The 11239-nt window shown below is 42.0% G+C and overlaps 1 protein-coding gene across 1 annotated transcript; it reads left to right on the top strand.

The window, feature by feature from the left end:
* Positions 1–1755: 1755 nt before the first annotated feature.
* Positions 1756–9555, top strand: LOC119355961 (dol-P-Man:Man(7)GlcNAc(2)-PP-Dol alpha-1,6-mannosyltransferase-like). The gene is made up of 20 exons (XM_037622862.1): positions 1756–1881; positions 2008–2093; positions 2503–2544; positions 2666–2711; positions 2929–3015; positions 3130–3185; positions 4170–4287; positions 4387–4445; positions 4772–4843; positions 5420–5483; positions 5577–5680; positions 6089–6160; positions 6523–6609; positions 6700–6767; positions 7236–7304; positions 7467–7549; positions 7775–7865; positions 8601–8666; positions 8926–9019; positions 9169–9555. The coding sequence occupies exons 1-20, from the start codon at positions 1827–1829 to the stop codon at positions 9247–9249; spliced, it is 1500 nt and encodes a 499-aa protein (XP_037478759.1). The 5' UTR covers positions 1756–1826; the 3' UTR covers positions 9250–9555.
* Positions 9556–11239: the final 1684 nt, after the last annotated feature.

The raw sequence follows: 11239 nt of genomic DNA, 5'->3' as shown, positions 1-11239 counted from the left end.
TTCGGTACATCAAAACTCATAAACTCATAATATAACTGTCATCGAAACCTTAAGCGTGCGGACCCTACGGGTTCGAGAACAATGTAGACATGACCGAGACATGTCTCCGGTCAATAACCAATAGCGGAACCTGGATGCTCATATTGGCTCCCACATATTCTACGAAGATCTTTATCGGTCAGACCGCATAACAACATACGTTGTTCCATTTGTCATCGGTATGTTACTTGCCCGAGATTCGATCGTCGGTATTTCAATACCTAGTTTAATCTCGTTACCGGCAAGTTTCTTTACTCGTTTCGTAATACATCATCTCGCAACTAACTCATTAGTTGCAATGCTTGCAAGGCTTATGTGATGTGCATTACCGAGAGGGCTCAGAGATACCTCTCCGACAATCGGAGTGACAACTCCTAATCTCGAAATACGCCAACCCAACATTTACCTTTGGAGACACCTGTAGAGCTCCTTTATAATCACCCAGTTACGTTGTGACGTTTGGTAGCACACAAAGTGTTTCTCCGGCAAACGGAAGTTACATAATCTCATAATCATAGGAACATGTATAAGTCATGAAGAAAGCAATAGCAACATACTAAACGATCAGGTGCTAAGCTAATAGAATGGGTCATGTCAATCACATCATTCTTCTAATAATGTGATCCCGTTAATCAAATAACAACTCTTTTGTTCATGGTTAGGAAACATAACCATCTTCGATTAACGAGCTAGTCAAGTAGAGGCATACTAGTGACACTCTGTTTGTCTATGTATTCACACATGTATTATGTTTCCGGTTAATACAATTCTAGCATGAATAATAAACATTTATCATGATATAAGGAAATAAATAATAACTTTATTATTGCCTCTAGGGCATATTTCCTTCAGGCCGCCCCTTTCCTTTTAAACCCCAGAAAAAACAATTTTCTTGCTATGATTTTTGTTACTCGCATGGTTTCTGAAGCGAACAACTCGTCGAGTCTGCAATAAAATCTTTTTTCATAACAAAAAGATCTCATGTTCCCAATGCTACATCAGTTCTTCTGGCAATGGTGTCCTTGGGATTCTGGTAATGGTGTCATGAGTTAAGATGATTTAACAGTATACTTGAAATGAATAAATTTTCTAGAAATTATTTGGATTTTTTCGTTCTCGTGTCCATGTATTCGTAAGACCTTTTTCTCATTCACAACTGTGCTTTGTGGGCCAACCTTTTCTCATAGTGTTTGCATCCCAACCTGCTGCTTCTACTATCCTTTTCTTTTTGTCTTCATTTTTTATAGAAACAAACATTTTTACTACATGCATTTTGAAAAATATGCGAACATTCTAAAATACATGATTTTTTTTCAAAATACGCAAACATTTTTAAAATACATGGATTTTAACACTTTTAAAATACATGAACATTTTCTAAAAAATCAAGATTTGTTTTAAACAATGAACTTTGTTAAATTTCATGATTTTTCATTGCTTTTTTATATTTGTTTTAATACGAAAAAATCGACCCCATTATTTTTCGACAGCCGGTTTGCGAGCGAGTTATTGGACCGGTCCACATTGCCCCTGCGTGGGCGATCTGCTGCCCTCGTTATTTAAAATCGAAACTATACCAGCCCAGTGCCATGACTTTCCTGGGCCGTTCGCGTTTACTGGGCCGTTCGCATTTTACCAGCCACAGCCACTAATTAGCCCGAAATCCTCTTATACTCAAAGAAAAAGATTAACCTTTCCTAAAAAAATTAACCCGAAGTCCCGGACCGGCGAAGCGGCTTGGCTCGACCGGAACACCAAAGGCACGAACCCACTCGCCGGCCACCGAGATGGCTCCACCGCCGCCCGGCCCTACGCCGGCGGCGAGGCTACTGAGGGAGTACGGTGAGTCGCTTCGCTTCGGCGCTCTCCGTCCCTTGCTTGCTTTCTGGCTCGCGAAGCTTCTAGAACTTAGGGTTCTGCTGCTGTGGAGGACTTTGGGGATCTGATGCGTCGGGAGCTCGCTTGCAGGGTGGGACCTGATGCTGGGATCGATCGCCGCGTTCTACGCCGTCATGGTGCCTTACACCAAGGTGGAGGAGAGCTTCAATGTGCAGGTTCGTGTTTGTGCTTCCCCTTTGCTTGAATAGTTCAAACTGCCCAGCTTGTAGTGTCAGATGTGCAATTTACATGATGTGAAGGGTGTTTCCTCATGATAATTTGGGTTTCATCTACGCTCCTGTATGTAGGAACGCCTATGAGTTTATATCTGGACAACTTTCCCCTTAGGCGTGGTAGTTAATTTGCAGGCATTTTGCTGTTCAGAATCCGTTTCATTCAGTAATTTTCATCATACAGTGAAATCGAACGAGCTTTCCTTTCTCAATATCAATTTTGATATTAGTTAAGTCTTGGATTTCTCCGTTCAATTGGTTAAGTTTTAATTAACTGTATTTCTTATGCTTGCACTTGTACTGTCAGTAGTTCCAACTGCTTCAGCTAACGGTTGAGTCATTTATTCTCTAGGCCATGCATGATATTCTGTACCACAATCATCACATCGACAAGGTAACTTTAGCTGCTAATTTCCCTCCAGTTTCCCTTTTCTAAATGATGTTGTTAGTTAATTACATTTAGATGTTTGTTTGTCAATTTATGTAATATTTTGTTTCTCTCCAATTTGCTGCAGTATGACCATTTGGAGTTTCCTGGCGTTGTTCCTCGGACATTTATAGGTAATAATCAAGCGGCCATGAAATCCTTGATTTGCACAGCATGATGCAGTATCCTTATAAACAACCAACTGATGCCTGGTTCAAGCCTAGCCCGTGAGAACTGAGAAGTAATTGATCAAGCCTAGATAGAAGTAAACGAGTAAACACGATTTACCGTTTATACTTGTGTCGACAAAGAAGCACGATACATTAATATGATGTGCTGTCTGTTTTTCAGGAGCATTGGTAATAGCTATTCTCTCATTGCCTGCGGTTCTCATAATGCGTGTATTTCAATTTCCAAAGATTTATAGTCTTCTAGCAGGTAATTATCAATTTATCATGAGCTTAAAACATGCTTCAAGTTTATGTTGTTTGGTTATGACTTACTAGTTAACATAGATTTGACAGACTGATGTTTTTTCTGTTTGCCTTATAGTTCGATTAGTATTGGGCTGTGTCAACCTGACGACTTTGAGACTTTTCCGAGTTGAGGTATTTTCTCTTTTCATTTCTCCTTCTGTCCCACTGAATTTCATCAATTTGAGTTTTTTGGTCGATGTTCACATTTACCATTGGTGCCCCTGAAAGTGAATAACAATTAATCCGTCAATATGTTTTCCTTTGAACTGTCAAGCCAACTCACCGGGAAAGGAACCAAAATTGGAAAATGATTTTTGCTTATGGTGTTGCGAGAAAGCACGGAGATGATATAAATGGGGAAGAGAATCTTGGTTCTTTGGGTGTATAAAATGGTTGCAATTATATTCGAGCCACCAAAGTGGTTACAATTAAAGATTGAATCGATCTACTAATTCGTTTTGTCCTTTCCTAATCAAACTTTTCTTTCTGAACTTACCTTTTAACTCCTTAAGCCTTGACATAGTGGGCAAGGAAAATATTCTTAGTCCCGGGACTCTGCAGCCAGCATTGGATCTAGATCTTTTCCATGAGCATGGCGAGACTTAGGCTGCCGGCAATATGGCAGACCTCATAACCACTTGTCAAATTTGGATTTGACACTGCAGTAGATACTTAATAGTTAATACCATGGTCCAAATTTAACGACTCACTTTAGTGGAAGAATACCTAAAGTGCATGATTCTCTTTTTGTAAATCGAGCATATGTCCTCAGTATGCTGGTTTTGTTTGAAATCCTAGCTTTTCTTGCTTGGTTTGAGCAGATAGATTTTCAAACTGTATTTCTGAACCAGCTCAAATTTCAGAGTAAGTTTCTTTCAACCATACAAAACAGAACTTAGTTGCCGTCCGAGATTTCTGCAGAAACTTCAAAGTGCTAAGTAACGTCATGAATCATTGTATCCACGATGTCTCTTTGGCCTGTATTTCTTTTCCTCGACTGTTCTGTGTCCATCTCGAGTAACTCTCCATTGGATTTCTGTTGTATAACAATGAGCATGAGCTATTGCCCTGACCTTGGCAATATCATGATTTACTTGATTTGTTTCTGACAAGCAGGTCAAAAGAAAGTTTGGTCGCCATGTTGAAGCATTCTTTGTGTTACTAACTGCTATCCAGTTTCATGCTTTGTTCTACTCAACCCGACCTCTTCCAAATATCTTAGCATTAGCTTTAGGTGGGCACACTACTGTTACTGTTTCTTAATATCACAATACCATTTATCTACTTAGGAGATTGTAGTATTCATAACTCATATGTGCTCTCTGTCATGCAGTCAACTTGGCATACTCTTTCTGGTTCAAGGGAAATTACCTACGCACATTACAGGCACTGGTATGCCTTCTTTGGCGCCATCACCTTAGCTTCATTCGTTGTTATCTATGCGCTGTTTTAACATTTATTTACAGATTACAGGAATAAATTGTTCATTACCACTTAATCATATACAATGACATCTCGAAATTTACCTACTGTGCATGAAAATATTAAGTACAGTGAACGGACTTCTGGACATTGTGATATAGTAATTCTTAGTTCTTACTCTGGGTTCAATAAAACCTGCTGTTATATTACTAAATAAAATTATTTCTCCACTTCAAGACCAGCAGCATATGTTGCACTTCTATCAAACTGTGTGTAATTTTCCATTTTACATGCAGATTATTGCAGCTGTTGTTTTTAGATGTGATATGATTCTACTTCTTGGTACGATAGGGGTTGCACTTTTGCTGGTGAGTGTCTGGCTTATCAGACTCTATTTCCTTTGAACACTTGCATGCCAATTTTATCTCTTTCTGTTATACTCCCTCCGTCCCAAAATTCTTGTCTTAGATTTGACTAAATACGGATGAATCAAGTCACGTTTTAGTATTAGATACATCCTTATCTAGACAAATTTAAGACAAGAATTTTAGGACGGAGGGAGTACTAGTTTTGTGCAGTGCCAGTTTTTAAACTATGCACTACTTGATTGCTTGTTTGACTTGAGTTCCAAGTAACTTATCTCATGCAGACATATTGCTGCAAGGTTCAGTTCAGTTGATGTTTTATCACATCAACTTTTGTGCTTCTGTAGTGAATTAGTTAAACTTGTGTCAAGGATGATAACATGTGAGGTTTGAGGTGTGGCGCAATAGACTACTATGAAACATACTCTTTGAAAGCTATAATAACCTTTCATAGTCTTGCTCTTATTTATTTATTTGCATTTGGATAATGTACATATTATTGCTATACACTAATTGTTTGTGAAGTTAGAGCTGCGGACTGAGGTACACTAAGATTTGAATTTGACAATGCCATGACAGAGCAGGTCTTTTTCTCTAATGGAAGCCGTAAAATGTTGCATAAGCACTGCTCTTTTATGCATTGGTATGGTTCTCTATACTGCGCTGAGTTTTGACACTAATTTTTACGTGAATGTTGTGTATGAAACCTTGACTCCCTTTGGATAACTTCTTTCAGGTTTCACGGTACTAGTTGACTCGATAATGTGGCAGAGAATCCTGTGGCCAGAATTTGAAGTTTTCTGGTTTAATTCAGTTCTGAACCGAAGTTCAGAATGGGGTGTATCCTTTATGCTTTGTTTTTGTGAAACTGCAGTTTATTTTTTGATAGAAAAAAAATGTTGAGAATGTCTCTATACAGTAATGTTCGCTAATACTTTGCAGTGCACTTTGGGACATACCATCCTTTTTTGTCTTATGAACCAGAAATGCCTTTCTTTCCCTCTCAGTTATTCAAGTTTGTTGTCCTTTTTCGTTAACTTTGTGGAAACTTTGGATGTGCACAGAACCTTCCATTTTACCTATGTATGCATGTGCACAAAAGGAGGAAGCATACACATATTTGTTGGATTTCAAGAGTTATCCTCTTGTTTCTTGATTCGAATAGGAGGACCTCTGTAATATCCAAATAACACTGTTGTGATTTGTGAAAGACCTACCTCTGTTCTCCATAACTATTATATTACTCAGACACATTCGATCCATTGGTACTTCACCTCAGCACTTCCACGCTCCATGCTTGTAGCCTATCCTCTTTGCTTGGTAAGATAGCTTGGCTACAAAAAATACATTTGACCGACTGGTTTATTTTGTGTCCATTTCATCATGTTTGTACAGTAGTATGTATAACAATTAAATTCCAGTTAGACCAACATTGTCATAGTTAATTAACTTGTTACCTCTAAAAAAGTTAATTAACTTGCCACTTCTACATGGACTTTTATGTGTAAAGTATACCATTTATTTGAATCAGCTAATGATTTTCATGTGATGTAAGTTTTTTGAGTGAGTAGCTAAGGCATTATTGTTATTATAGTAAAAAAAGGGCAGCCCCAGTGCATGTAGCTCTAGTGATGCTAAAAAATAGGCAATTTATCTCCTCGGGCCTTCCTTTTTGATACCAGGTTGGTGCTCTTCTTGATAGGAGGATAGTGCCATACGTTCTTCCAGTCACTTTATTTGTTGTACTCTATTCGAAACTTCCACATAAGGTAATTCTTAATGTCTGGATCTATTTTTATTTTTATGTCTGTAGAACATTAAGCTAATCTTGCATGTAATCGCCTCTGTTTATATTTCAGGAGCTTCGTTTCATAATTGCTGCAGTTCCCATGCTTAATGTGTCTGCTTCTCTGGCCGCAAGCAGATTGTGAGCATAACCATTCTACTATGTTATCTACTTCCTACAGTCTTAGGCTAGTCATAGTGGGGGAGTAAACTTACACTAGTGTCATGCATGACACTAGTCTATGTTACTATCTTCATAGTGGGGACTGGGGAATATTATAGAGGTAGTGTCATAGGTGGTTGTATTTATTAGCTTGTAGACTCATGTTGTCTTGGGAAGTGCTATGTGATGGTAACGTATTATGTTACCAACACATCTCTCCTCATTAACTACCTGCCACATAAGCAAACTTGCCTTGGGGTGTATTATGTTACTAGCTAAGTTACTCCCACTATGGCCATCCTTAGCAGTGTGACAAATGCATGATAGCAACGATTGCTTCCTTTGTATACCTGCCTTTTGTCATCCTTCATATTATGTCGTTCCTTCTTATATTCTTGGTTTTGTGTTTTTGTGGTCATTTTATGTTTTTCTTCCAATTTTTTTCAGATATAATAACAGAAAGAAAAGTGGTTGGAATTTCCTTTATGTTCTCATGCTTGGTGCCTTTCTTGTCAGGTAGACTAATGATTGTAACATGTTGACATTTGAAGCAACATAGTACTCCCTCCATCCCATAATATAAGAGCGTTTTTGACACTACACTAGTTTTAAAAACTCTCTTATATTATGGGACGGAGGGAGTATACATTACTGAAAACTAACATATAAATCTTTTAGCCTTGGATACTCTGCTGTGAGTTTCATGGCCTCCTACAGCAATTATCCTGGTGGGCATGCTCTAAAGACTCTACATGTAGCAGGTGAGCTCTACCAAATTCTTTTATAATATATGTTCTGTCATCATTCTGTTATATATGCAGAAACTACAAACATAGATTACCTGTACTTTACTCTGAATCACAAGCACCAAATGACAAAAGGAGCAGCTATCTAATATTGTGTACTGTTTTAGCATGGGTGCATTGACAATTGGTGACCTTTATTGACACCAGTTTCTACTCAACTTCGTGTTTCTCTTCTGCCAGATTCTTCTATGAAGGAAAAAATGGTCCACATTGATGTCTTAACCGCGATGAGTGGGGTTTCTCGTTTCTGCGAAAATGAATACCCTTGGAGGTACGTTACTACCTACAAAAGCACAAAATTTATTGTGGAATGTTGAATAATGCATCTCTCTTTGCTATTCCCTGGTTGACATAAAAATGGTTCTCTTTTACCAACTACTCTTTCACTTCTTTTAGCAAAGTATATACTTATGAGTGCCACCATATATACTACATCACGTGCTATATTACCTTGTATGCTCTGATGCTTTGTGCCAATAGTCCTTTATGTACATTCTTGGCATCTGGCTGGATCCTAGCTGGACTCCAGTTATAATCATGTTCTTCTTTCGAGAAGAGTTTATAATCATGTTCTAACTATGTGGCACATAAAGTGCCGTACACAGACAAGAAGTTACATATGACCCTTTAAATATAGTAACTTAAACGATACCAATCTGGTCTCTAACTCTAATCTTGTCCCTTTCTACATAACTCACCTGCATATTTGAATAATACTCCATATCTATTTGAGTGTTACCTAATCCTATATCCCTGCACATAACACAAGAATTGCTAGTGTATCTGTCCCACTGTATCTGTATGGACTAAGTGCCACCGGAGAACAATGTAGAAATCATCACCCCATCAGTTGATTAACGCTAGTTCTATTCTCACATTGCACAAAGATTGATGCTGTGCGTCGTTCTGATTTTTGTTAACTTTGCTTACACCGTTAGTGAGCTTCCATTGTTTTACATCTGAATTCTTGCGCTTGTATCTGGACGCACGTTTTGCTCAATGTCAGATACTCGAAGGAGGAGGACATTTCCATTGAAGAATATCAGAACAGAAATTTCACCTATCTACTGAAGTGAGTACAAGTAGTTTGTTTCTTCAATCTGCTCGCTTTTTTTTTATAATCCTCTGGTTCGAAATGGAAACTAAAAATCGCATGAACGATCGCTAAGTGGTCCTTGGAAACTCATGGGGTGCACTTCGAATATGCGAGAAGAGGCAAATCACCCAAAGAAAAAGAAAACGTGTCCCCCTTTTTACATGGGATTGGCTAATAAGAATCTCCCTGACGTCGTGATGCTTTGTCTCTCTTTTCTGTTGGACATATCGAACAGTGAGCACCGCTACGTTAGTGGCTACAAGTGCTTGTTTGGCGTGGACGGATTCTCCAGAGCCAGAATTCAACCCCGGTTCCCACCACTTTCCCTGGTACGCTACCATCAGTCTCTTCCTCAGCACACACTCATCGTCTCGCCTGACAGCTCTTCCCCCCCGGCCGTATGCCGTGTCCCGTCGAAGCATTTATGCTCTTATTACCTGTCGCTAACCCGGGCCAACATTTACTACTGCTGCTGCAGGTGAAAGTGCCGAAAGTGTTCGCACATGGGAGCTTGGGGGATCCCGATATTCTGTCGCTAGATTGGCCCGGCTGCCCCTGAGAGCGGCGTGGCGAGGCGACGATGCCCAGATCTCTGTCGCGGGACCACCGACTAGTACAAACAGTTGAGGATGCGGAAGCGTGCGTGGCTCCAGCTCCAGGCGGAGAGCTCCTTCCAGTCCATACTCTGGAAGGTACAGTCCCAGGCGTGCCATGTTTGTAAGGTTAAGGCCCTGTTTGGTTAAGTCACCAACTTATAAGTCGAAAAGTGCAAAAAGTGACTTATTTTGTCAAACGGACCCAACTTATAAGTCACCCTACTTACAAGTCATAAGTTGCTTCACCCCAACTTAAAACTTATAAGTCATCCCCTTTTGCCTTTACATAAAAAAACAAGGTAGAGAGGTGTGCTCAGATGACTTATAAATCAGGTGGTAACCAAACAGGCGTGACTTATAAGTGACTGATTTTAAGTCACCTGACTTAAAACCAAACAGGCCCTAAATACTATTAGAACGTCGCAGTCCGGAGCCAGAAAAATCGAGGATCCATCTATGTGTGTACAACGAGCTTTGGCCTGTGCCTCTGTGGCATCGCTGTCCTTATCTGGTTCTCCTGTAGACAAATGAAGGAACGGGGGACGACGTGACGGTGTCTTTAGGGAGGAAAGGTATTTTATCTGCGGTGCATCAGTGCGGGTGCTGTGTGTCTCCTAGTCGATGACACGTCCGCTGCCTAAAGTCCCCATGTGCCGCCAATCGTGTGCGGCCGAACCGCGGATTGCTCGCGGACAAGTCCACGCTCGCGAGTCGGGAGTTGACAGTCGACACGGGCTCGGGCTGGACCGGCCGGGCGGCACCAAACCAGGCCAGCGCCCCGCCCGCGCACGCTCGGCAGGGCCGCCGGGGTGGTCCGCCGTTGGTTCACCCTCATACGCTGCTGCTCGCCAGTTCCCGATGGAGCGAGCGTCGCACGCTGCCGCGCGCCTGCCCGTGCTCTGGCAAGGGGCAGCGTCTGTCTGTCTGTCTGTAGGCGCGATCTCGGTAGATCTCGATCCTGACACCACGTCCAGGTCGGAGGATCGCTTTGCTTCGTGTCTCCTCCTTCCGCGGCTACACCTGCCCCTGGCTCGCACGCCTGCATGTCCACTGACGGGTCAGTCGCCATGCAACACTGTCGGTCGGTCAGACCTCTCCTCGTCTTCGGCCGCGCTGCCGCTGCATTTGAGGAGGACCACGCCAGGACTCGAGTGCCTGCAAACAACGCCGGGCCGGATCGGATCGGATCGCCTGGCTAGCGAGGCACTCGAATCGCCCTTGGAAGTCGAGCCCTTGCCTCTCGCCATCGCCGTCGTCATTGCTTCAGGACTAAGGAAGTCGTGGTGGTCGTCGTCGTCCAGGGTATTGTAGTCCTACTAGGACAAGGTCATGGTCATCGGCCGACGGGGCATAGGCCAAAGGGCAAAGGAGCACCGAGTAAAGGCAGGAGGGCAGCACAAGTACGACCTCGCCGGTTGCCATGGTGCGGCCCTACCTGCTCCGTCGTTGCACCTCCTTTCAATTCTTTGGGCACCATTTCATTATTCGTCGCCTGGTCGGTGGCCATTTGTTTATCCAAGCCTAACTGTCTGCAGTATTATTCCCCTCGATCTGATCTAATCCAATCCTAGAGGCTAGAGAGTAGAGTAATCCAGCGGCTCCAGTCGCTGCCGTCCGGGGCGAGCCAACCGAACCTATGAGGACACTGTGTGTGATGCCACCCACATCCACACGCACGCACAGAGAAGGGAAGAGGGCGGTGATGAGAGTGATGTCCGAGCCCGAACCACCACCGGTGGCTGCAAAAGGCCATCGACTGACCCGTCTCGGCCTTTTTTTATACGAGCTGCTTGCTTTGTGGCGTTGGTGCATGGCATATACGGTAACTCCACTTGTGTTAGGTACTACCGGGTACTAGGGCAGAAATCACAAATTTGACCTGAGGCAGAAATCAAATCACAAACTGACCTGTTCAGGAAAAAATTTCACTCTGCTGACCTTTTGGTGTGGCGC

This window comes from Triticum dicoccoides, chromosome 2A (genome assembly GCF_002162155.2).
Source record: "Triticum dicoccoides isolate Atlit2015 ecotype Zavitan chromosome 2A, WEW_v2.0, whole genome shotgun sequence".
NCBI lineage: Eukaryota > Viridiplantae > Streptophyta > Magnoliopsida > Poales > Poaceae > Triticum > Triticum dicoccoides.
The sequence above is the reverse complement of the archived record's forward strand: the minus strand, read 5'-3'. Positions and strand labels throughout refer to the sequence as shown.